At 44.2% G+C, this 27,638-nt stretch overlaps 1 protein-coding gene across 1 annotated transcript in view; it reads right to left on the bottom strand.

Annotated features, from left to right (window-relative positions):
- LOC8023710 (arrestin domain-containing protein 3) overlaps window positions 1–27,638 on the bottom strand; it is a 115,761-nt gene that overhangs the window by 12,297 nt on the left and 75,826 nt on the right. The window contains exons 2-7 of the mRNA XM_029994466.3: window positions 26,948–27,071; window positions 8,121–8,243; window positions 6,168–6,394; window positions 4,342–4,521; window positions 2,201–2,398; window positions 733–847 (exon numbers count right to left, since the gene is read on the bottom strand). Coding sequence (XP_029850326.1) covers window positions 733–847; window positions 2,201–2,398; window positions 4,342–4,521; window positions 6,168–6,394; window positions 8,121–8,243; window positions 26,948–27,059 — 955 coding nt within the window. The 5' untranslated portion in view covers window positions 27,060–27,071. The remainder of the gene's footprint in view (window positions 1–732; window positions 848–2,200; window positions 2,399–4,341; window positions 4,522–6,167; window positions 6,395–8,120; window positions 8,244–26,947; window positions 27,072–27,638) is intronic.

The following is a 27,638-nucleotide window of genomic DNA, read 5'->3' as shown; positions in this document are numbered from 1 at the left end:
CTCACTCCAGTGCCTGCACACCAGCACAGAACAAATGCTTGGTATAGTCTATTTTTTAGACTGCTTGCTCGACTGGCAAGCCTGTCTTCCACTAGTGTCATGGCACTGAAAAGTGTGGGTATATTTGAATGTTGGTTTTTGTACTGTTTTCGTTTGGCGATGTCGCTATTTTGAATTTCGCAATACTAAATAGTGTACAGGAAAGGGTAGACACCGCCGGGTATTCAGAAAATACATTTCGGTAGCTCAAAAAATCGCCAGAATCTATAAAATAGGTTAACCACCTATCCTATAGACCGTTTCATCGTGGGTAGAGCCATTCTGAGAGCGAGAGAGAAGAGGGGAAAGGGCTACCGGCACCTTCCACCTTGCTGGTGCATAATCCACCTTGCTGGTCGTAATCCACCTTGCTGCGTCATTGTACCTTGTCGGCCACCCAATGTTGTTAGACTCGTTCAGCGGATTTTTGTTGTTGCCAGATTTTTTTAGAGGGGTCTATAAGTGTGAAGCTTGTTCCCATGTCTCGGCTACACCGCACTTGGTTTCACTCGAAGATGTACTGTGGCATAGGCTAGATACTCAAGCTCGTAGCTTTGGCACGAAGGTTTGTGCATCCCAGGTGTGTCCTAGAACAAGAATCTCGCACTTGTTGACTTCACTGCGGTACATGCTAAGGTGAAACAAAGTCTAGTTAATTATATGTAGCAATACGAGAAAAAAACGTTGGCTCACCATAGTCGATGTTGGGCTCCTGCTTGGAGTTTGGGATCCGGAATGGACACGTTGCAATGGTGATGGGGAAGTTCATCATGAGGTCGTCGCCCGATTTCTCCATCTCGATCCACACCTGAAGAGAATGCGTCGGTTTCTCGGTTATTCACAAAGCCTCATTATCCACCAAGACTCCTGGATTTACTAGTGTCATCAGCGGTGCAAAGTGTGAAGGTCAGTTGCTCCATTTTCTATCACTAAAGTGGTATTTACACAATCTGTGGAGGGATTTGCATGATGCCAGCAGTGCGTGCCAACGACGGGGATGTCGGCGCTAGCAGACGAATTCAACGGTTTCCACTCTTGACACCACAGCGGGCAAATTTAGTGGTTCCTACACTCGACGACAAAGCTTTTAAACAACATCATATTTAATTTAATTTATTAATACCTCAGAGGCACTTCTCCTGAAGTGTATTACATGAGGGGGGAGTCAAGAAATATAAACAAACATTTAGAAACAAACAAGAGTAAATTCTCAAGACAAATATAAATAGTGAGGTTTGCTGAATAATGGCTAAGATTAATTCAGATCAGGATACATATAATGGAAAGAAATATAAGAAACTCAAACAAGTTGTAAGAAATAACTATTGGAATAGACAGTTTGACTAACCAAGAACACTTTTAAGATGTGCCTTGCAAAGATCGCGGAATTCAGCTTGGTTGTTTTCGAGTACAATAGCCTCAGGATATTGTGTAAAGCCAACTGATACACTGCCAAACCCAGATTGTTTGTACACCTGAGCATCCCTCCACTGCAGAGCTGACACACTGGGGCTGTATTGCAAAACCACAACATTTTGCGTGATGTGACGCATGCTCTGGGGAAAAATCCCAGGTCTTTCTTTCATGCAAATACCGCTAGGGAGTTGGCACACAAGCTTGATTTTCTGTCATGCAGAAAATCTTCTTTTCCTCCTCTCTCAAACCAAGAGGGTACAAAGCCAGGGTTTTTGTAGGAGACGTTGGCAACACCACTGAGCCAAACCAGAGTCCCTTGGCAAAATGTCATCTTTTTTGGGCCATTCTTTATTGGCAATATTAACCAAGCCAGAGCAAAACCAACTTTTTCGTTACACTAACTGACAACGCGAGAACGACAAGGGGGTCTTTCAGTTGTCCCGCCTCCAGTGCGAGTTCCCTACCTGCTACAACACTTCGGTGTCTCAAGATCCTCGAGCAAGCACACACAGCCAATACACGACGGAAAGCAACGAGGGTGTGCTGGACGCCGGGCGATTGAAAGAGACACCCCGCAGTTTTCATCTTTGTTAGTGACTAATGTCAGGAACCCTGGGCCTTCCCCTGGGCCTTCGGAAGAAGGCGCAGGGTTCTCTAGGCTAGGTGATGCAAGCTGCCGCTCGCTATGAAGGGTAAGGTTGTCAGCATCCATCCACCGATCCATCCATCCATTCACACGGCATACCTTGAGGACGTAGTACATCTGGAGCAGCCGACAGACGCCCACCAGCGTCGGGGGCATCACTGGCACCACGAGGCTGTTGGAGCTGTCGAACTTGTGCCGTGTGTGGGGTGGGATCTGGTCTCCCCGGTACTCGAGCACCGTGTGCGACACCTCCCGGTTCACCCCGAGGACACCCCGGTCGATGAAGAACTCCACGTGCTGCAAGTGGATACGCGTCGACACGTTTCCCAGAGCTGTATCTCATATTTGAGAGCCCGAAATCTTGGTGCAAGTAGGCCTTTGAGCATCAAATTTGGTTTTAGTTTGCGCTAGGAATGGTTCGGTTTGTTATTGGCCCGGTTGAACCAAGGCTTGAATCCCACTGGCAACTACGGTTTTTCAAGTTGTTCACCTTATCAGCACTTCTGAAAGGTTTGTGAGTCTTCAAAAGAGCAGCGCTGTGAAATCTGGGCATTTGTATGCAGTGCAATCCAGTTATAAAAATAATGAGAAACCTCCAAAATTCAATCATTATAACTGATTATCATTGTATCTGGGCTAGAAACTGATTGTTTCTAGTCTAGAAACTCTAGAAACTGATCATTATAAGCAGTACATCGTTATAGGCGGTTTCGTTACTTGTGAATTGCACTGTACTAGCAGGGTGCTGGAGAAGCCAGCGAATCGGTCTCATTGTTGGTATCAGCACAACCCATTTTACGTGTCTTGTTTGTTGTTGATAAGAGCAGATGAAACAGGATTTGCCATTCTGTCATAGGCCGCCAGAAAGCACCACTTCTCTAACTGAAAGGTTTCCGACACACCTAAAGGCTTCAAAGATATTGCCTGGAATGCGCATGTCGTACGCGCCTGCAAATGGGGTTGACGCTTAGAAGTTCAGACTCCAAATGAACCAGTAGCATACATAGTATTTGAGGGAAATTTGAGTTTGCCATATACAGTCACCAATTTCGATTGTCTGTTTTTGCATTAGTATGCTGTATCAGGTTCCAGTGATGGTGGCTATTGCCTTTGTCTCACAACTGCCACCATATACTTTATTTCAACATGAGCCAGAATGCAGCCAATGTTACGAGCTGACTGAACCAATAAAGCAGTGCTAAAAGTGCAACGTCGCAGTATTCATTGTTTTTTCGCGTCTGCATCATCCATGGATCAAGCGATCAAATGCTGGAAACATGACATTACCCTGCGTTTTTAGTCTGTTGCGTTTGTGTGCCCTTTGGCCTCGGACATGGGCGTACCAACCGGGGGGGCAAGGCATGTGTTTTGCCCCCCCCCTGAAACAGCCACTACTGGGCAGGGCAAACACTGGCGGGCAGCTCCCAAAGGATACCAAGGGCACCGCCCCCTGTCCCTGGAAGGGGGGGGGGGGCTGGTTTGCCCCCCTAACTCAAAAGCAAGTTGGTACGTCACTGGCCTCGGACTACGCTCCGACGTATGGTGGAATGAAGTACAGAAAAAATAAGGTGGATGGCACGTTTTTCGTCAGTGCAAAAACAAAAAAAGAAAGTCGGAAAAGACGTGAAGAGTTGTGGGGGTGCAACTGCGAGGACTGCAAGAGCGCGAGTTGGGTTCTGTTTGCCGAGAGAAACGGTGCGCAGAAGGAAAAGCTCCGGCACTTAGTTTTTCGCCCCTGGACGACCCCCTGGCCCCGGTCCAAGGCAGGTCAGCTCCTTCATCGCGACAGCACGGCACATCCCGCAATGCCCAGGCCCCTTGGCTCCGCTCCAAGGAACCTTGGGAGCCCTTCGTCGAGTCTGAGCAACAAGTCCCGCGAGCATCCAGAAGCCTTGGCCTCGTCCCAAGGAGTGGTTACCGTTGATGGGATTTTTGGTCGTGTAAGTGTATGCGAACTGCTCTTCTTCCAAACTAATTAGACAGTGACAGTGTTGTAACTGTTTAGAGACCAGCAGCTAGCACACAGTACCTGTGTCTTTGGGTTTTGAGGGTGTATTATGTTTTGTGGAGACTTCCATCCATTTACTTTTTTTTTGCATTGAATTTCTTACTCTCACCCTTATGTACATACTTCTTTTTGCTTGTACATAAGTAAACAGCTTTTTTAATATCTCATCAGTCTCTGATCCCTCATTGCTCCCTCACTCCTTTTGGGAAAAATGTGACATTGGACAACTCGCCTGAACGAGTTTGAGTTTGAGCCGAACCTCCTCTTCACTCTGGTTGTCGATGTCGGCCTTGAGCCGGAGACTTTCCCCGCAGCAGTAGGCGGAGCGCTCCAGGGCGCTCCGCAGGCTCACCACCCCTCTCTGGCAGCACAGGCAGCACACCGCGCGCTTGTCCTGGCCCACAAGCGGTTTCTGGAAGCACACACAGCAAGCCACACATAACCCGTCTGTTTGCACTCGTCAAACTCTTTGAAGAGGCTACACAGAATGTCACGAGAACTACTCGGCACCTGTTGGATGGGGTCTAGAGATAAGGTAAAGGCTTGGACTTGGAAATGCTGTGGAACATCTTGCCGACGGACATCCTCCGCCAGCTTGTCGTTAAGCACTGGTGTGAACTGTTCCACAAATGACATTTCCCATGTGGTTATTTGCATCGCTGAGAAACCTTCCACGAATGAGACATCACCCAACAGGGATTTAAGAACCACTGCTAAATGGGCACTGACAGCCTCCAAAATTTGTTTTATTTTTTGCCAGGCGATTTATTATGGTGTCAGAAGACTACCCAATCAATATTTCGCTATTGGGTCACATATATTTTTAATTAAGTAAAAAAAACGCAACTGCTCGAAACCGAAACCGAAGCTCGATTATGGAGGAAGAAGAAATATAGAGGAGGAGAGAGTTAACAGAAGTCACGTGGCTGTGCAACTTTTTTTTAATCAACATATTTGCGGATTTTTAGAAGCCACAAAAATTGGGTGTCATAATTCTTTTCTATTTTTAATACTAAGAGTGTGCCTTCAATGACCCATGACTGATTATATTTGGTGGTTGTGTCTAAACCATAGAAAATGGCACATTACCACGGAGATGAGAGTGAGCGCTACTCAAGTTCTCGATGGATGGTTTTTGGGCGAAAAGAAAACAAATTTCGAGCCGCAAATTGTGTTCTGGGTAGTTGGGCTGTGATATGTCATGTACAAATAAAAATCTTGGCGAGCATAAATACCCTGTCAGTTTCCCTTCAAATATCCCACAAAAAGAGAGGTTTGACAATGGGTAGGCGACCTCTCTGAAGCCACTTGCCCATCTCTGACTCTTCGTTTCATTGCTAAGCCTGCCTGCTTTAGACCTTTGCAGTTGCCTGTCGGAGTTTCAGCTCCGCATTTTCGAAAAGAGTGCAAAGCTGGGCATTGTCATACTTGAATGTGTAAACCTGCGCAAGGCTCAACGGAAGGCAAACTGCCTCCCTCAAACTCGGTCAGTCGTTCACTGTCTTCCATCGACGACTTAACCTGGGGCAAGGAGCTGCTCGTGGACGCTACAGTTCTTCTGTATAACGACGTTTCTCATAAATACTCAAAAACACCCTAACCCTAATAAAAAAAAAAAGAGCATTGAGATGTTTTGTTGAATTATAATATTTATTTCGCTTCTAAAACTTCATTTTGACGGCTCTATACCTATCACAAAGTTCTTTCAAGTGATGTTGATCATGATTTGTACGCTTTCAACACCATGTGTCGCCACAGCAGGTTCAGGTATTTCCGTGTCGTTCGATTAAAATATGGTGCGCTAATATTTTGCAACTTCCTCCTTGTCCCCGAGTTGTCCAAATCCCTATGAAGCTAGAAACCACAAACAAGAGGGCAAGTTCAGATACTGTTGTGGGGCCCCTTTAACTGCATCTCGAAACTGCGATGCTACACGAGAATGGAACTATTCAAAGGGCTGCCTGACCACAAGGACAATGTTGCCAGACACTTACCCATCATAAAAAGAAATAAATGCTCTTGCCGTAAGACGATTCAATGGAATCAGGAAGCACGTACGAGATACTGTTCCTCCATGCAGTCAATGTGTGGTCCGATGATGGTGAAGTACTTCATGCCCTGCGGAGGCGACGCATACGGTATGTCCATGGTGACTTTGACGTAGTAGCGTACGGTGCAGGGCCGCGATTCGAACGAGCACGGCAGCGAGCTCTCGGGAAGCTGGAACCGGAACCCAAAGGCGTGCTGACCCCTCGGGAGGATGGGCAGGCTGCCGTCCACCTTGTCTGTACGAAAGAATGTCGGCGGTTCAGGCGTCGGAAATCAATACATGCACTGCACTGACGTCGCCTCATCGGCCATTGTGGTGGCCATGCAGCTGAGTGCATACCTTTTGTAGCAAACATTTCGCACCACCGAATGTTTTTCTATGAAATAGCAAGTAGGAATGACCACAAGCCCGATGTGATGACGTCGTGTGCAAGCCATTACAGGGTGTTCTCAAGTGCTTTTTTGGTGTAAAAAACAAATTTGTATAAATAAACTGATGTACGGAGACTATAGTCGGTTACAAGTCAAGAAGGTAGGAGAAGCTCCTCCCACAAGTGTGATGCGCCCGTTTCAAATCTCTCCGCAGTCGAAAGAAGAGTTCACTGGAAACGCTCCTTGTTCCGCTTCAATAGATTCCAACTTGTCTCCGATCCCACTTTTTAAGAAAGCGACCTTTGTATTCATCGTAGAGGGAACCGAGCCCCTGAAAGCAGCCTTTGTATCCACCGGGGGTTGAAGCTAATCCCCGAAAGTCGCATTTGTTTCCGTCGGTGGGGCAGAACTCTAATCTCCCTCCCGTGGCTTCCACAGTGTTAAGTCAGATTCGAAAAATAAAGCAAATATGTACAGAAAGGCAAGACCCTCCTCGCGCGTTGGCCGCAACGTCACGGAAACGGTGGAACGCTATTGGATGCGGAGGTGGCGGAGGGATATGTGATTCCCTTTGAGGGGCATTTGCCGCTACCTTCTTGACCTGTAACTGACTATAGTGCATTGACATGTTTCACATATGTGTATTTGGGTGGTGCATTTATTATACCGTAATTTAATGAGTGTGGGTTTTAAACAAAAATAGAAGCCTAAACATTTCTTTTTTCCTGTGCACAGGAAGGAAAACGGTAAAAACCTGGTTGGCGCTGCTGCTAACAGATCATACCACGCAAGCTCGAATCTGCTGGATCTGCTCACGGGTGCAGGCAGATGGAGATGCAAAAAGAGAAAGAATCGGTATGGTAGAAAAAAAGGAAATATAGGGAGAAAAAAAGTGATAGTGAAGGACAGTTGCAGGGCCTGTTTCTGTTTTCTTTTTCTCCAGAACTTGTGCCCATAGATCCACCTACATTCTTTATATCTTGTATCTCGCACTGCTGGGCCTGTTTTTTTCTGTTCTTTTTTTTTTTTTTTGCCAAAACTCGTGCTTATAGATTCACCTACATCAGTTCTGGTATCTCATTCAGTAAATTTAAGTGTGTACTGAAAGAAACTTTAATGATGTATAGCGAGGAAAAAAGACAAACTAGATTAAGGGGAAAAATATTTTTTTGCTATTTCGTTCTTGGCATTGCCATGTTGCTATTAATGTAAACCTTGTTTAATAGCAGTTATATCGTATGTATTCTATTGGAGCATCATAATAATTGCCGTTCTTCTGTCGACAGTTTATACCGACTCTTTTTGTATTTCTTTGACGAAGCAGTACCGAGGCCTTCCGGTCGTCTTTTGCCCCGGTGCTGCGGACCAAAACGCGTTGCCTAAACAAAATTTAAGAAAACCAAAATACCGCGGCACAACCACTGCCGCGAGAACGTCAATGGGTGACGTGCCACGCCGCACGTAAAGCACCGCAGTCATGATTAAGCAATTAGTAAGAAAGCCCGTCTTAGCGCGATGCCGTGGAGGCCACCGTCGTCGGTCGGAAGCCTGCGCAGGGGGACAGGGATCGAGAACCGGTGCGCGCCGTACCTTTTCCCCAGATGATGGCGCGGTCGTCGATGAACACCTGGTCGTCCTTGACCGTCCTCCTGTCTCCGCTGACCAGCACCTTCCACTCGGCGTGCGCCTTGCCCCGAAGCATCACCCGGATCGCTGCATCGAAGCACGGAACGTTTAGACCGCGGTCGCGCCGCTAGTATGCCAGTCTGCCGGACAGCCCCCTTTTTTACTATGAATACTACCTCACTTTTATTCACACAATTATATCAAAATACTCAGTAAACACTTTGACCTAGGACAAGTTTCAAAACCCCCGAGTTAAAAAAAACAACAACAACAAGAAACACTAACTCGCTCAATCTCTACGTGACTACGACTGTCAAGACCGGTTACGAAGTCGGTTATAACGAAATAGCGGCTACAGCGAAGCGGTCACGATTTTCCATTCCCTTTTTCACTTCGTTATAACCCAAGTCGGTTATAACGAAATAGCGGGTATAGCGAAGTGATTTTCGATTCCCGTTGACTTCGTTATAACCAGTCTCGACACGATAAAATAAACTCTAAAGCTTATATACAGCCACGTGGGTTATTGACGTTGATTCATATTTATCCTTTCGTGGTATAGTACAGGGCAGTAGAAGACTATTATTAGTACCATTAATTTTATATTTTCGTTCTGGAAACATTTGTTGCTCGTTTTACTTGAGCGATGCCAAACGAGGGGTTGCGAAATATCGAGACTCATTTTTATAATTAAAGCGGATAAATGTCAGGAAAAAAAGTGGCATCTTAATTACTAGAATTTAGAAGTAAAGACGTCTTCGAATTTCTCGTCCCTTTGCCTGATTACCTCTACTGACGGCAAAAAAAAAAAAAAAAAATATATATATATATATATATATATATATTTTTTTGTCTTTCAATTACCCAAATTAGAACAAAAAATAGTAACTATTCTGTATACAACTTAGAAAAACAATGTCCAAGCACCGACGTACAACGCCGATTGCATTAGTCATTCGAGGGTCCTTATCTGTTATGCATTAAACTCGGCGGGGGTTAAGAAATTTCCCGTCTTTACAGATTAACTTCCGAAGTTTTAGAAGCGCACTCGCCGTTCTCATTTTTCTTCCAGATAGCCTGCCAATTAAACTCTCATATAAAAAAAAAAAGTAAAGAAAACCATCACCAAAGCAAAGAACCGCGCGCGCGAACGACAAAATAAAGTGGGAAAATTGTAAAGAATGTTTGAGAGTTTAGAAGAGGAAAAAAAAATCGAGTAACAAGGTTGCCAGCCGCGAATGGAGACTGGCTAATCAATTTCCTTCCGGATTTAGCGCCCGAAATGAACTGGCGTCCACAGGTTCCCTTTCCCAATACTTTCTTTTTCCATCCCTTTGTTTCTCTTCGCCTTCTCAAAAAAGGGATCAATTCCAAGGCGTATTTCGCGCGAGATCGGCTTCTCAGCGAGGCTTCGGAGTGCCACGGAGAACACAGCCACACGGGAAAGCCTTGTTTGCGAGAATCAAGTTAGGATTTTTTTTTTTTTTTTTTTTTTATCTGGTAGGATCGATCGATTTATAGGAGACCTAGTTTCAGTTCGTCAGTTTTCAAGCCAGTGACACGTTACAGTTGTTTCGACAGTTGGATTCGAAAATCATCTCTCACGAAAAAAAAAAGTCAGAAGGGCGATATATTTATTTAGTTCGAATATACTGCTAGGCCCGAGGAAGGACAAAGCAGGTCGGGAGGTACAATAAAAGTAAAAGCAATCCCTCAGCAGAGCCGTATATACGGAGAGTTTGGCCATTCATTGACCGAAGGCGTGCTGGGCGTCTTCACAAATTCGAATATGGCCAACCAGGAGCCGGAAATAATACCCTGGCGGTGGTCGCGAGAAACAAACTTAATAAGTGCGTCGGAGTAACTCTCGGTGACTGAAAATATGGTGCACGTCATGTTTCAATCACGGTCATCCAAAATCATGGTAGAAGAGTGAGACTAGCGAAACGATCGACATAATTTGTACGCCAGGCGCCGAGGGCCGGGAATCTGCCGTCCGAGCGGTCACACTCTGTCCGAGCAAAAACGGAGTTGAACGGCACATTCGTTTCTTACATCTTTCTGCACGATCATGATCGAAACATCACGTGCACCCTATTTTCAACCACGAAGGGTTGCTACATTTAACACTTAGGCGCTTATTTAAAAACAAGTAGCTATGATTAAAACTGTTTCTCGCTACCACCGCTAGGGGATTCTTTAAGGCTTCTGGTTGGCCGAGAGAGCATGTCAAGCCCTCTTTCCGAGTTTGGTGAACACGCTCTGGCTCTTCCCGCGCCTCCCATTGACCAAACTCTCTCTACACACGGCTCTATCCCTCGGGTATCTAAACTATAAACAGGCATCGCCGTCGCGTTCACGCAGCGTGGGGTGAGTGAACAAAAGCCTTCGGAACAAAATGGACATCTGAGCATCTTGTTCCCAACGCTTTTGTTTCTTTTTTGTCCCGGAGCGCGTGAAAGCGCGTCTCCCCGCACGAGTTCTTGGCACTGACAGTGCAACGACGCCATTTTTGTTATGGGCTATTTGTTCGAATTTCTCCACAGAGCACGTCCAGTGGGCGTCAAGTACTACAAAAACAAAATTGAAGCTTGTATATAAAACAAAATGTGTCACTCTACAATAGATTTAAAAAAAAAATGCTGTGGCGCAGATTTTTGAGGTAACACCTTGTACGCAACGGACCCGGGTTCGATTCCTGCAGGCGGCGGGTGACTGTTCGAAAAGATTTGGCAAGATCGACGACGGAGTTGCTAGGCCAACTACAACATCAACGACAACAACTAAAACCACGAGGTCAACGACGGACGTCATTTCCAGTGGTGGGAAGAGGCGCTAACAGCCATCGCTGTAAAAGAAGTGTGCGCGCCGTAGGGTCGAGTTCGCAGCGGACATTACGTCATTTCATTTTGGAGAGTACCACGACGTGGCAAGGTGACAACTGTCACCTGCGCTTTATTTTGTTTTACTTATTTCCATTAAATAAGCTACGCTTCAGAGTAACGGCACTTGGCCATATTGTGGCTTAAAATCATGGTTGCCAGTTATCTGAAGCATTATCTGAAATCGCAGAAAACAGTTTTCCGCCCTCCACAAATGTTTAAACAGTTCGCGAAAGAGGAAAGTAATATTATCTGAATTTCCTAACACCGGGTATAATGCTGAGGAAGTCGCACTTTTGAATCATATAACGATCGGCGGTTGCGTCTGATCTGCACTAACACCAAGATGGCGGCACCCACAACAATGTCGGGGAACGGAGTGCCGATAGTTAAAGCGCAGCTCATTTAGTAGTAACAATAGTTTTACCATTTCTCAAGCCAGCATAATCGAAAATGAAAACAAAAAAATGAATATATATATATATATATATATATATATATATATATATATATATATATATATATATATATATATATATATATATATATCACACGTACAAGCCAAAACGACGACTTCCTAAATGCTTTAAAACACCAACAACGCTTTGAAATCCCACGTCATGAATGTATATGTATATAGTTTTTATTTTCATTTCCGATATATGCATATATAATCAAAACGCAGGACTCTCCACAATGACGGGCAGCCCAACCAAGGGCGAATCAAAATCAATATGCAATATTTCACATAAAAAAAGGAAGAAAAAAAAAAAAGACGTTAGACCAATTCGAGCTCGTTTTTCGTCAACAAAAACCGACGAGTGGGTGAGTCACCAGACAACAAAACAAAGCAGCTTCGCCGCATTCATTTTTGTTTAACGTTCATTCAAAATATAACTACGAAACGCACCCAGACGAAGAAGGAACATCGATGTCGAAAGCCCGACAGTCGAACAACACACTTCATTAAAAGAAGAAAACAACAACAACAACAAGGAAACAGACGACGAAGAGGCAAACTGATGGCAGCATCAACACGCGGCCCGACAACAACATTTTCCCGTCTCCATCGCAAACCCCGTCCCGCCGACTCAGCCCGCTCGCATCGACTGCGATGTAGGCGGTCGATGGATCAGCGAACCCGCCGATGCAACATGGACATCCCTTCCCGACTCTCTCCTCCACAAAGCCAACGGAGCGACGGCGCGAGCGTTGCGCGAGCCGTCGACGAACCAGCGGACCGAGAACAGTGCGTCTCGCTCCTCCCTGTCCACCGCCGCCACTGCTGCGCGTCGTTGAAGGTGGACCAGCGCGAAGCCAGGGATGCACCGCGGATTCGAGAAAAACGCAACATCGCGCCTGATCGGCGCACTGAGGAAACACCAGGAGGTCGCGCCGCTATTTTTAAGGCGAAAGCCTTATTTGTCCCATTACACGAAAAGGCGGCGGCGTTGTCCCCGAAAGATGGCCATTATAATACGCCATCAAGCGCGCGCCGCTCAAGGTCAAAGCGGACGCGCCTCAGAAATAAAACACAAAGAAAAGCACAGCAACGGAGATGCTTCGTCACGGAAACCGTCGTGAAGTCGGCCGGGTTCACCGCGCCTGCGCAGTGGGGGAGTGTGACGTCACCCCCGGAGCGCCGTGTGAAAAAGAAAGACGTGGGCGCGCTGCTTGGGGGTAGGAATGCGCTGCGTGTAGGAATGCGTTCGCATTCCTACACGTAAGCAGTCTTAAGTGTCTCTGCCGAATTTTTTTCGTTGTATTTATGTGGGTTATAGGGGAGAAGAGTTTGGGAAGCACTGGCCGTTAGTCTGACAGAAGGACGTAGTGACATTGCGCTTTACACACTCGAAAAGCGCAACGTCACGCCTAATTGGTCCAGCGAAAGTGACGTCACGCCTTTTCGACTACTGATTGGTTTGTCCGACCGAAGGATGCAGTCACATGGCAAACCGTAAGCACTAAAAAAGAAAAAAAAAAACCCCGCAACATCAGGTTTGATTAGTTCTGCGTATTGACGTCACGCCTTTTCGACTAATGATCGGCGAGTAGCGTGCAGTACACACTCGAGAAACGCCACGTCACTCCTAATTGGCCCAGCGAGGGGGTGACGTCACCTCTTCTCGGCTGCTCATTGGTCAGTCTGACTGAAGGACGTAATGACGTAGCAAGCGCCCCCCACAAAACACGCAAAGTCATGTTTGATTAGTTAAGCCGGGAAAACGTTACGCCTTCCCGACTGTTGATTGGTTAGTACGACGAAAAGACGCGGTGACCTAGCACGCTTTCACGCTTGTCATTGGCTAAGCCTGCGAATGGCCTTCTTTTTGGTTCAGCTTGGGAGCGGTTGTGCCTCGCGCCGTCGAGATAAAGGGACGGGGAGGCCAACGCTTGACGGTTCTTTGAACGTGGAGGCGCGTCTCTTAAAAGCGGGCAGCTCGACGCGTCGTCGGTCAACGTTATTCACGCTACGTCAGTCACCTCTGAAACCGAAAGGGAACAAAAGGAAGCTAGCGCACAGACACAGCAGCTACGTTATGTCCAAATACGAAAACAAATAATATTTATGATTTAAGACGCGTTAGAAACAAGTGAACAAAACATCTAGATAAAATGCACAGTTTGGTTGAGGGGGGGGGGGGGGGGGGGGCGGACAGCCCCGGGCGCGGCGCTCCGGGGGGGGGGGGGGGGGGGGGTCGTCGCGGGGCACCGCCCCCGGGTGCCGCTGACCCTAGTGGCGCCACTGAAAGTGCCCAAGATCGTGCCCTAGGGGTGGGCGACCGCGTAGAGGGAGCCACTGTATAAGAGGGCGCTATAGCTTGAAGGCTGCAGGGGGCTGAGTCATCATGGCTGAGCTCAAAGCAAACATTCTTTAGCACGATGATTTTTCCAAAGGCAGAAAAAAAAAAGAAGGATAATTTAGAAGTTAAGATTTGACAGCTCGTTGTCTTTACCCTTTTTATGAACTTGTTATATTTTAGCAATTTCCCAGTCATTTGAGAAATCCGCATTGATCAGTGATTTTTCAAAAATTATACATACGGATTTAGCTGTTCATACAGTATACCTCTTTAGAAACGAATTCGGTAACATATCGGGACCTTGAGATTATTTTACAATCTAAATTAATGAGTAAATTGAGAACAACCCCTTCTGAAATTACAAGGAGACTGACAAAAAAGTCATTATTCAAATGCAAAAAAAAAAAAAAAAAAAAGAATTTCCACGTTATTGATCGAAAAAAAGAGCCTGAGCTAAAATATTTGTTGGACCACCTGCAATCATATTACTATCCTGAGAAAAAACTCTGTTGACCCAAAAGGATTTGGTAGTATTACGGTTTGGGGAAATATGACGCCCAAACTTCACAGGTGCGGTCCTTATGAAGTTGGAAAGTGTTATATTATGACATTGGAACGCGGACTCTTCAATTTTAGTCTCGTGTTCCGCGACGGGTCATCTTAAATTGACGTACTTCTTGCTTGAGCGTACATTTTTTTTATTGATTTTCTTAATCTATTGACTCTTCTGCCTAGGTGTATTATTTCTATCGATATCCAAGGGTTCGCGCTGCCTGGTTTTAGTATGTTTCTAGGTACAAAGCGGTTAATGCAGTCGTTGATAACGCTTTTAAAGTTACTCCAAAAGAGAATTTAAATTCGTAAATGGGCTTTTGGAGAGCGAGGCGAATTCGCTATATCTTTCCTCTATCGCGTCGAGTACGCGGTTGTCGTCTGCCTTATGAATGTCGAAAACGTTTCGCTTATTTTCAAATTTTAACAAGTTATTTTTAGCGGAACTGTAAGGGGCACACTTTTATGGTCACTTAGGCCTTTTTCAATAGGTAACTGTGCAGATTCACATATCGTTGTACTGGTGATTTCGGAAGAGGGTGTTGTCAATGTGCTGGCTAATTTAGATCGTAAAGAAAAAATCTCAAGGTCCCGATATGTTACTTTAAATAGAGTCGCTACTGGTGACGTCATTTTTTGTGGCTCGAAGGACCAATCACGGTCGACTTGCACATGGCGACCACCGTGACACTTTAATGTTTCATTTCATTTTATTCACCTCAAAGGCATCCGAAGACACATTAGATGATGTGTATTGTGTAATGCGAAAAAAGTAATGAAACATAAAAAATAAATAAAACCAACAAGTAAAAATCACACACAAACACACACACACACACACAAAATGCTTATTAGCAAGTTATCGTGATGATGCACTTTTACAAACATAAAGTTCACAGCTACACAATTTGATGCACTTGTTTCTAAATGAAATGGGATTGCTTGCAGTTACAATACGGTCGGGTAGTTTGTTTCAGTCAGCGATGCAAAGTACTAAAGGAGAAAAGAAGAAAGTGTAAGTACGGTACTGAAATATCGTTGAGTCGTGCAGGAATGATCTAATCTTGATGATAAAAAATTGGCAGCTCGGCAGTAAGTAGATTGAAAATCAATATCTAAGTAATATACATAAAAAAATCTACTAATTTTTTTTTTTTTTGAGGGGGAAGATTTATGTTCTTTTTTAAAGCGGAGACACTAGTTTCGGATGAATTATCACTGCATATAAACCTGGCTGCTTTGTTCTGAGTAGATTCGAGCCGCGAGATTAGGTCATTTTGGTGTGAATTCCAAATGATGCTTGCGTATTCTAATTTTGGAGGATTAATGTTTTGTTTCAATATGAGCTAGATATAATGTTCGTCTAATGAAACCAAGTGTTTTTAGTGCGCTATTAGTTACTCGCTCGATGTGCTCGTTCCATGATAATGTGTCTGTAAAATACACGCCCAAATACTTGTACGATGACTGTATGACTGTTCCAGTGGTTGCGAAAGTATGACTCTATGACTGTTCTATCGTATGACTGTTCTATGGTTGCAAAAGTAATGAGTACTGGGTTAGTATTTTAGTGGAGGATTTTGTTACGGACATTTGTTTGCCTTTACAGGTGTTAATGTTCATCTGCCATAGGGAACATTATGAAGATATCCTATTTAATTCATCTTGAAGAATATTGTAATCCTTACGTGTATTAATTTTCCGGTAAATAGCGGAATCATCAGCGAATTGTCTCATTGTCGATTTAACTGATCACGGTAGGTCATTATTTCATATTAGAAACAATAGAGGCCCGCGTACACTACCCTAAGGGACACTGGATGTTGACCGCTTTATTCTTACAGATTGTATTCTTTTTAGCAGAAAAGAAGATATCCAGCTTATAACAAAATGGTGCATCTGAGAATGTAAGAGCTTGAGAAGAAGGCGATGATGAGGATTCAAATGCTCCGCGAAATCGATAAAAATTATATCTGTCTGAGCTGCGAGACGAGTCTTAACACGAAGGTAAGTAAGTAAGTAAGTAAGTAATATTTATTTTCAGCAATATTGTGCTGAGGGCACCAGACAAAAAGCTTCCATGAGGTAGCTTGACTGGGCCTGGTGCCCCTGCACTTACAGGGCATTATAAAAAAAACAAGTACTACAGAATACACTTTGACTAAACAAAACAAACACGTACATCTTTTTTTGTTAAACAGTGAATATCATTGTGGTCTATAAGGAACTTGTTAAGTAATGAAGGCAGGTTATGCGCAATAGATTGGAGTGCATAATTTGTACGAAAATGAGGCACGTTCCAGAACTCTCTGCGTCTGACAAGGATGAAGGATTCACGTTTTGTCAGATGGGATACATTAGACAAAAAAGAAGCAAACTCAGCGGTCGAAAATAAATAAGAACATAGCAAACGGTACTCGTATACACTGGCAATCCTCATGATGTTGAATTTAAGAAATAATGGCTCAGTATGAGTGTCGTAAGGCACGTTTGCAATAAAACGCAGCATTTTCTTTTGTAGGATCGTGAGTTTGTTAATATTAGATTTGGTTGTTGTGCCCCAAACCAAATGACAATAGTTAATTTGTGAGCTAAACAGAGCATGATAAATTTGCATTTTAATATTTACAGGCAACAAGGAGCGACAGTGGCATATTATTCCAACAACTTTTGACAGTTTCGTAACTAAGTATTCGATGTGATTATCCCATTGCATATGTTCTGAAAAAATGACACCTAGCGTTTTGTGCTGTTTAACTATTTCAATCTGGTCAGTTCCAATCTCTAGAGTATAATTACTAATAACGTGCTTATTTACAGGTCTAAACAAAATTGCTTTGGACTTTACAGTGTTTATTTTAAGACCATTTATTTTTGACCACGAAAGAAACTTTTCCAAAACTAAGTTTCCCATGGGTATAAGTTCGTCCATATTCGATGCAGACAGAAATATACTCGTGTCGTCTGCATACATTACAAAACGTGCTTGATGGCAAATATTGACTAGATCATTTATATATACATTGAACAGCAGAGGGCCGAGTATGCTGCCTTGGGGCACACCAAACTTCAAGATTTGCAAAGAGGAAACATGATCACTCACGGAGACACATTGCTTACGGTGTTCTAAATATGAATGAATAAGTATCAAAGGCGTGCCACGTATGCCATAACATGAAAGTTTATCAAGGAGCGTCGAATGGTTAAGACAGTCAAACGCTTTGCTAAGGTCAATAAATATTCCCAGTGTCAGCAGTTTGCATTCTATATTGTGTAATATTATTTCTTTCTGTGATATCAGAGCGCTTTCCGTGGATTTTCCCTTGCGAAATCCGAACTGGGAGTCAGTTAGCACTGAGGTCTTCGTAAAAAAATTGTCTAAACGATATAATATAATTTTTTCCAGCCCTTTAGAAAATATTGGAAGAACAGAGATGGGTCTATAATTTGTAACTAAATTTTTGTCTCCACCTTTATGCAAAACTGAAACTTTTGCGAGTTTCATGTTATTCGGAAATTGACCACTCGACAATGCTAAGTTAAATATATATACCAAGAGTGGGGCCACCACATCGATTACGAATTTAACGGGCTTTATTTGTATATCGTCTATGTCATGGCTTTTACTGTTATTCAATCCCATAAATACACGGATCACTTCCAATTCGTCTGTAGGTTGTAGGAAAATTGTGTCTGTTACACGGTGCGAGATAAACGAGGAAGCATGCTCATTGTGCGCGCTAGAAGGCAAGTTAGTAAAATGTCTGTTAAAGAGCTCAGATAGTTGTACTCCTGACACGCTCTCACCAGAAAGTGAAAGTTCATCTATTGAATTCTTCTGCTTGCTGCGTTTAAGCACTTCATTTATCGACTGCCAAACAATCGCAGGACGCTTCTTGTGGGCGTCATGAAAAAGACGTTTGTGATATTCTGTTTTTGATTTTTTAAGTGCAGATGTCAGTTGATTGCGATACCTCTTAAAAACTGCATGGTCACCGTCATCCTTTGAACAGAGGTACTCCTGATATAAGCGATTCTTTTTTCTTATCATTGTTAGAATAGGTGGCGTGACCCATGGTTTTCTTATTCGTTTTTTAGCAGTAACCGTCTTATATGGAAACGATGCGATGTATAGCGTCTTAAAAATATTTATGAAATCATCATATGCTTCGTTCACGCATTGCTTTGAAAAGACAGAAGTCCAGTCTGTTTGCATGACTGTGCTTCGAAAGGACCGCAGTTGGCAGTCGGTTATCGCTTGGAAAGTTACGAGTCTACCGACGCTCCGTGATAAATCACGGGTTTGAAAACAAAAAAATATTGGTAAATGATCGCTTATATCACTACTAATAGTACCTGCACTGCGAACTATAGTATTTATATTGGTAATAAAAACGTCGATACAACTTGCCGTAGAATGAGTAATTCTGGTGGGGTCACTAACAAACTCGAAAAGCTGGCTAGCACAGGAATTACCTTTCTTAAAACCATGTTGGTTAGTAAAAAAAATAAGTTACAAGCGTCGAGATGGGAAATGATATGAGTATACAAAACATGCTCCATTATTTATTTATCTAGAAATAGTACCAGTTTCCATTTGAAACTTTAGAAGGGTGGTTACACGATAAAAAAACAAGTTACATAGTTATTGTGCATGGTTGAAAAAAAAGGTCAGTGAGGAGGAGGGGGCTACTCAGTGGAAATACAGGAGGATCCTAATACAAATTAAAAGACTTGTAAATAAAAAAAACAAAAAAAAACATTAGATCAGTAGAATAGAATGAATCGATGGGAACAAGTAGAATACACATATCACACAAGGTGATTGCCCAGAGCAGTTGAGAATGATTCTATGGATGTGAAGTGAACAATGGCGTCAGGTAAGCTATTCTATTCAGACAATATACTAGCGGAAATAATGAGTATTTGAAAAAAGTTGTTGTTACTCTGATATTCTGTGAGTATATATTCTGATATTCCGTGATTTCTTCTCGTAGCTCTGGAAATGTGCGAAGTAACACATTTCGTTTTGTCTATAAGGGTTTGGTCATTTAATATTTGAAACAGGAACTTTAGATTGGATCGGAATGGTATCCCGTCTTAAAAATAAGTGTAACTATTGGGCACAGCGCCAGTCAAGTGGAAGTGAGCCGGAGTTAAGAGATTGCTAAATAGTTTACTAAAAATATTGGATGGCGAATGCTTGATTATTTTTTTAGGAATGTAACAGAAATATGATCAGCTACGGGTGCACTGCTCAAATGCAAGTTTCCGATTAGTTTAAGCGTGTTATTCGGGAGGGATAAGATGAGAGGCATAGGCGGGCGACAGCTCAAAAAATTGTATTGAGGTAATGGAAGTTTCCTGGGTAAATATACTGAAAAAAAAAGAAGGTGTCTAACAAATTAGCAGCATCAGTATCACTTAGCTTTTTGTTTAGCTGTTTTGAAAATGTAGGTTGGTCACGGTTTGACGCCGGGTTTACAATTTTCCAGAATTTCTGGGGGTTCGAAGAAAACAAGCGGGGTAGAGTCGCACAAAAGAAGTCTCTTTTGGCATTTTTAACGTTTTATTTTTGCATTGATTAGAAAATGTTTTGTAAGACGACCAGTCAGTCAAACACTTGCACGGCGTATGAGCAGTTTGAGTGCGGCTTTAAAGATTACGGCAGACAAATCTGTTTTCTGCCACTGACGATACTCGAGAGCCTGTCGACTGAACGGATAGATGGATCTGTATACGGCTGAACCTTTTAAAGATAGGGCGGCGAATTGCGTCACCTGGCGAATATTTTTAAGACCAACAACCTACCTCCCACTAATAAACCAATGTACCACAGAACACCAACAGGCTCTCTGTCTCTCGCTCTCTCTCTATAGGCGATTTCGTTAAATGAAAAAAGGACAGCGCTTCGCGTTAATCTGTGGCAAGGCACAGCTCGAACCTGCAAATGTAGAACACACGCACAGTTGTCTTTTAGGGTTTGCGGCACACCTGGCGGCATCGATTTACGTTCTTATTTACATTTTATCCGTGTTTAAAACACTCGGAACATCTCGCAAGTAGGGTTCAGCTGACAACGTATCCTTAACGGCCTCGAAACGTGTAACTCATTTTACACCTCGCTTGGCGTCGGTAAACCGACAACAGCGCCCGCACAACGAAAATATTATTACTGCCCATAAACAACTTTAAACACATCCCAAGGACGCTAACGCGTTTCATCCGGGGCACAAACGTAAATATTGATATAAAAGGTATTTTCGCAGCCTCCTGACAATAGTGTCCGACGCCGTGCGAGGTGTTTGTGCGCGTGTTTATATTCTACTCGTTTTCGAACGTTTGTGTCGGTGCGTGCGCTTGTGCCTGTTGGCACGAATGTGTTATCGGTGTGTCGTTCGCTCAGTGTTTGCGTGCGGCGTGTGTTTTGTGTTTGTGTGTGTACGTGTTTGTGCACGAGCGTGTATCTGTCTGTCTGTCCGTCGTTGAGTACGCTTGTATGTGCCTGTGCGTGCATCTGAGCGGTCGCGATCCCTCTCCCAATCGAAGGACCAACACACAGAAACCCGCGGCGTCCGGAAAGAATGCCCTCTCGTGGTTTCCGCGCATGCGCATGACCGCGCGCGCGCGCCGCGTTTCGGAGTGCAGAAGAAAATCGGAAAGGTTCACAGGAAACGGGGAAAGGAAGGGGGGTGCCTTTCTCTCTTCCCCAATATTTGGTTTTTGGGGAAAAACCGAAAGGCGCCGCTGCACGAAATTCCCAACGATGCCTTCTCCTCCTCATCCTCCAGCCTTTCCGGTGCATATTGCGTGCTTGTCGGCATTCCAGCGTCATGTCCGAGAAATGTTCGCCCCCCGAAAAAATAAGGAAGACAACAAAAACAACACAAAAACCTTTCAGATTCTTACACAACGCACTACTCCTTTTCCTCCCCAGTGCTCCTCATTCCCCACTCATTCTCAATCGCAGTGACCGCCTCCTTTTGATCATTATGTCTTCTTTTCGTTTTTGTGAGGCTTCCGCCCTTCGCGAGCTCTCTAGCCAAACTGCTCGCTTCGAGCGTTCCTTCGATTTGTGTAGCCGCATTGTAGTGTTGGTTTTATTTCTTCTTCTTATTATTTTTCTTTACATCATGGAAGATAAATATAAAGGGTGACAGGAAGAAAAAAAAAAACACGAAATCAAAATCTCGGCGAGTCAGAACAAGGAGATTGAAAGTTCGCGAACTCGTTTATAACGCGAAAAAAAAAATTTTTTTTTTCGCTCGCTGTTTTTTTTCTTTTTTTTTTTGGGGGGGGGGGGGGTTTGTTTATTCCTTTTTCGCGAGAAGCAGGGCTACTTGAAAAGTTTAGCAACATGTCACGAGGGCGGCTAAAAGAAGAAAAAAAAAAGAGGTGAAACAATAAAAACGAAAGAAAATCAGAGGGGTCATCGTGGAGAAAAGTCAGGTCACAAAGGGGGACGTCGCACGCAGGGACAACGACATAAAAATAACAACAAAAATAATAATTGGGAAAATAATGAAAATAAAAAAAAGACTACGAGGAGCGACCGAAGTTTAGGGGAGGGAATTCTTGTTTAACTCAAGAAAGTTTTATACGAGATTCAAAGTACGTGGACCGTGCTTCCGCTTTTTTTTGTCGCGCGGTGAAGGAGACGCGCTTCGTGATGTTTTTTTTTTTTTTTTTTTTTTTTTTTTTTTTTTTTTAGTGGACGATATGTTTGATTATGCATCATGACTACGAACACCGTCCACACTGGTAATTTTTGTAACAAGCGAACGAAATGCATGCAGCTGCGGGTTATCTTTTGCACAACAGCTGCAAAGATGGTGCGCTATCAAAATAAACTTAAAACTCGTGGGAAAAACAAAATATCGCATAGCCAGTTGATTTCACTTCGAGGAGTTGGAAATCATATAAGTAATGTGGACAGGAATAGGTGACGCAATGCGCGATAAACAAAAGAACAGAGATATTAAGTAGACTACTCATGGCATTGCTTATTGCGCGAAGTATCCCGAATTCGAAAGAATGAACCGACTCGCCTGCATCGCCATTTTTATTAAAGTAGGTATTTCTGTTTTATCACACTTTTCAACTTTTTTTTTAAAATAAAATCCCTTTCTTTTTTCTTTTTTTAACGCACCGTGTTTAAGTCTTAGCAAGTCTCCGCGAGAAGTTACGTCCTTTTACCTTGCCCGCCAAATTTAGCGGGTGTTCGCGGACATTACACGGCGAAGCATTACTCTTGCCCTTTGATATTTACCGCTAAATTTGGAGGGTTCTGTTCGCAGACATCAATAATGTCTCAGTGTCACTTGCAAAACAACAGCGGAACAAAATCCGATGCGTGTTTCGTGGACAGCATTTAATGGAGTGTCATGTAAGTTGTTACTGTCAGCGAGCCAAAAAAACGAACATTATCAATTTCTGTAATCCACGTAAATCAGCAAGATGTAAGTCAAGTGGACGTAATTTTTGCTAAAATAGTTACATAATAATAAAAAAAATTGGCTGCGTGTTTGGTCATTCTGACAAACGCGTTCTAACGCGGTAGCTTTATAGGGCAGGTGGTGCTCTTAGTCCAGCTGGTGCCTGCGGCAGGGTTTTGTACGGAAACAGATCGGGTCACACCACTGTCTCTTTGTGACGCTGCGCGCAATGTCCTGCAGCGCTCCCCGGGTACAAAGCCTTTGCGCTGAAGTTTCTGCGTCATCAAGAGAGGGAAGCGCTTTCTTGCCCTTTCCACGCCTCCTCGTCCCGCGCGCTCTTTCTACGCCACCTGTTTCTGCTCCTCTCTTTCTTGCCCTTTCTACTTCTCTCCGCTCAGCGCGCTTTCACGCACCACCTGCTTCTGCTCCTCCCGTTCCTGCGTGCCGGGTCCGTAGCTTAGTCAGCGGGGCACTCGGCTACCACGCCGGTGGCCGGAGTTCAATCCCTGGCGCCGGTTGCCGTCACTTTTTTTTTTTGATTGCTTAGCGATTACGGGTGCAAGAAATACTACATATTTCTTGTTTACGCGACTCCTGAAGTTGGTTGGCCCTTTAGAACTACCCCTTTAATACCACTATTACTTGACGATAAAATTACTATGTTATACTTTTCCTTAAGCTCTTACACTTATCTGCCTTTCCGCAGTAGCACTTTTTTTCAGCTTCCAGCTTGAAGAGTGTTCGGCCCCACATAGTTCGAAATTTTCTCGTTCTTAAGTTGCGTGTCTCTGTTAAAGACACACAAATAAAGAGGGGAGGGGGGGGGAGAGAAGGCTACAGGGATTCAGAGAAACAGACACTTGAAACAATCGTGCAAACGTTGAAAGCTTCCCCGCGACAATAATACGCCCAAGGAGCAGTCGATGTTGGGTAAAGCACATCTAAGGAGTACTTAAAAAAAGTACAAAATAAGAGGTTATGTACTTTATGTAAAGTAGTCAGTACACCGGGCGCAATGCACTTGAAGTAAAGTACCATATATACAATGTACTTTTTGAAGTAAAGTGCAAGTACTTTTTAAAACAGTATTTCATGATGCCATTTCATTCCCCTGTAGTGTTTCTTTTTACTCTTCTGCAGTGCCTTGGGGGTAATTTGGGGTGCATCAGTTATTTTCGGAAATGGCAGAGAATATTGGATAAAGCCAAGTGGCCACAGAGTAGTTGTTTTACTCTGGCTGACGAACTATTTAACGCAATCAACTTATAAACTTATATTGCAGTTGTTTGTATCGTTCTTATAGCTGCCATTACTTCACTCAGAAAAATGACCAGATGACGTCTCGAAAGACAACAGCGCGCTTTCACATAACACGGCTTCTTTATCTTCTTTTTTTTTTTTCAAATTTGTAAAATTTATTTTGAAGTTCTTTACTTTTTTTCGGAAAGTACATAAAATATTTTGGGTACAATTACATATTCAGAGAATGTACTTTAATTAAAGTACCCGTACAAGTTTTCTAAACCTGCTTGAACTAGTACTTAAGTACAATACACACAGCCACTTTTGGGTGTAAATATAGCTACGCACATAATACAGATACCTAGGATAATTCTTACTGGGACAATAAAAAAATAGAAAAATAAAAGTACAATAAGGAGTAAGCATAAAAGAGCAAGAAATCGTGAAATGTAAGAAACAGAAACACCTGCTAGCTTTACCATCCATTCTTCAAGTGGGCTTCCCCGCATTAACCATATATCTGAGGCAGAGCACCCTTTACAGGAACACACGCAGATTGCGATAACCTTTCTCAATGCGTTTCTCTAATGCGGATTTTATATTCCGCGAAGGGATGACAGCAAATTTGTTGTCCTTTCGCCGAATATCAATCTGAAAAACCCGATGCATACTGGACACCCAAATTAACCATTCACGATTATGACACCGTTTTGTTTTGCCGATAGTACCTCAACAAATGTATGCATGTATTTCACAAGAAAAAAAAAATCAATGTAAACAGCCCCGTTAAAAACAAACAAACAAAACGGTGCGTTTTTGTGTGTGTGTGTGTCTCTATACAGAGATGATTTGAAATGAGACTTGAAAAAGGATTTGAGTGTCTTGTAACGCTCTCACTCGTCACGCAGCTCGTTTAGACGAGCCAAGTCAGACCGACCGGGGATTACGTTTGAGTGGCGCTACGCCGAGTTGCGCTATCGCCGACGTCGCTTATCATATAACTTTTTTTTTTTCTCTTTACAACGAACTGGAACCAAGGACAGCTCATCGCTGTGGATATTACAAGGTTAACGAGAAGGAAAGTTTTTGAGTCGTTATGATTGCGCCTCCCCCCCCCCCCCCCCCCCCCCCCCCCCCCCCAGAAAAAAAAAAAAAAAATATATATATATATAAATTAACAAAAAATAAAAATGAAATATAAATGTTTGGGCATTTTGCCAGAAAAGATGGCGAGCGCGCGCCATTTCCGTCGCACCAAGGACTCCGCGTCCCTGCAATCCCCCGTCCCGGAGAGACAGAAATTGAGGTCCGACCTCTTGAGAAATAAAATAGGAAAACAAAAAAGGAAATCATATTTCGCCACAGAAAACCCGACGGAACCCAATTCCAAGCCCGCTTTAATGAAGGGTGACACGCTAGCTGAACGACGCCACTCACTGCACCGTCTCCGGCCAAGCGGAAGCGATGGGGACACGCAGCGGATAACGAGGAAGGGTCAGCGTTGCGTGCTTGTGTTCGCGACGCGAAAACGAGATAGAACCCAAGCAAATGTCAAAGCCACAAAAGAAAAAAAAAAAAGGTTGCGGAATGTCTTTCTCGTTCAGTGTGTTGTGCCTGGTTAAGAGAGTGTACCAAAAAAAAAAAAGAGGGGGGGGGGGGGTGGGAACCTTATTTTTTAAAGATCTTTCTTCCGCGAATGTCGAGTACGAGACTCGGTATGAAATGCAAACTGGGATCGATGCGGTCCAGTCGACAGCTTCTTTCGTAAACTTGCGTTTGTCGCGCATACTGTCGCCCTACCATCGTTCGAGGAAAGCAAAACAAAAACGTGCAAGACGCCGTGCAACGAACACCGCCATTAGGCCAACTTCTCAATCCCGAAACGTAAGAAGATAGTGTCAGCTGACCAACTCCCATAAACGCTTGTTTTCCGGAGACATGGTCCTCCTCCCTCCTAAACTCTGTCACCAGTTGACTAAAGCGCCACTGTTCCGGACCGTTGCGGCTGTTTTCTCAACTTCCGTCGCGGAGACTCATCGCAGCGTGCGGGCAAACGCGGCGCTTCAATCAACTGGTGTCGAACGAGGGGTGAAGTACTTGTTCCGTGGCTCGCCGAAATATTTCCAACTGAGCTGAGCTAAGAACGAAACAAATTAGTCGTTAGATGTTCAGACATCGTGAGGTTAGTCTGTCAGAGGATCGCGACATTGTTACCCGCTGTACGTGAGAAATTTAGTCCGTGCAGTAAGAATACTAGCATGGAGTCTCTAACGACCATCTCGCAGTAGTGGTGCACCACCGCACGACGGCGCGACGTTCATCCACATTGAAACGGGCGGAGGTCGGATTTGAGCCCAATCCCTAACTCTGCAGCGCGAGTTTCTTTTTTAGAGCGCAGCTCTTAGGCGCCGCTCCTGGCTTAAGCGGCGTCGGCGTCGCCGTCGCCGTCGGCGTAACCGTAAGGTCACGTGATCCCCCAGGTCCCCTTCAGGTCACGTGACCCCTTCACCTGAAGCCCCCTTCACGTGACCTGAAGGGGTCACGTGACCCCTTCAGGTCACGTGACCTGGGGGTCTCGGAGGGAGGAGGGATATACCCTCTCCTCAGCACCCTTCCCTCCTCTTCCTCAAGAGCTGCGCTCCAATTCGGCGTTAGAGGAGGTTGTATACGGCTTTCTTTTTTTTTTTTTCGCTTTACATGCTTTGAGTTGCTCTGCACAAACACGCTCGCCCACCGATCCTCCTCAGCTGAGTTAATACTGTTAACAAAAGCATAGGGTATGCATGTCGGAGCGCGCGTGCACCGGCGTGACAGCTCTACAGGTTACACATGGACGAAACACCGTCGGCCTTCAACGGTGCCACCGCGCGACTCACCTCTGAGTTTGAAGTTTTCGACGGTGTTGACGATGATGTGGCCAGAAAGCGTCTCTCCGGCGTAGTACATCTCTTTCTCCAGCCGGATGTCGAATTCCCGAATGTAGTCCATGGCGGACAGCACCTGCAAATAACCACCCCGCCGTTATGGTACACAGTCAAAGTGGTATAGTTGCTATCGTTTCGTTTTTGAAGACCGAACGCAGTGATCACACTTCGAGCTGATGGGGGAGGAGATCAAGCTGCCTCCCCAAAAGCGCAACGTCGCGGCCCTCAACATGTTTCATGCGCGTCTGCTACAAACCGCTAAATCAATTGAGCTCAGGGAGTGCGCCGTGAGCTTGCGGTCTTAGTGTGTGAGTGTGTTTGTGCGTACGTGCGTGTGTGTGTGTGTGTGTGTCAGGGTTTGTATATTCCTAGCTTTCAGCTGCGCTGAGACTTATGGCCGCGCAAGATATGGTAACTACGTTGCAGCGTAAAAATTCTAAATCCGCCATCAATACTGCCTACACGTCGAACAAAAGACACTGTCTACTAAATGATGACAAAGTGGTAGGGCGGACGCGCCCCAAGCATTTGCCGAAGTACGTTGGCTTTATACACATTATGTGTGCTTCGAACATGTCTGCAAACAATGCCAGCGCCATGTCTTTTTTTCTTTTTTTTTTTGCTCAGGATGTGTTCCAGGGGA

Source organism: Ixodes scapularis, unplaced genomic scaffold, assembly GCF_016920785.2.
Source record: "Ixodes scapularis isolate PalLabHiFi unplaced genomic scaffold, ASM1692078v2 PGA_scaffold12__126_contigs__length_90152505, whole genome shotgun sequence".
Taxonomy (NCBI): Eukaryota; Metazoa; Arthropoda; class Arachnida; order Ixodida; family Ixodidae; genus Ixodes; species Ixodes scapularis.
The sequence above is the reverse complement of the archived record's forward strand: the minus strand, read 5'-3'. Positions and strand labels throughout refer to the sequence as shown.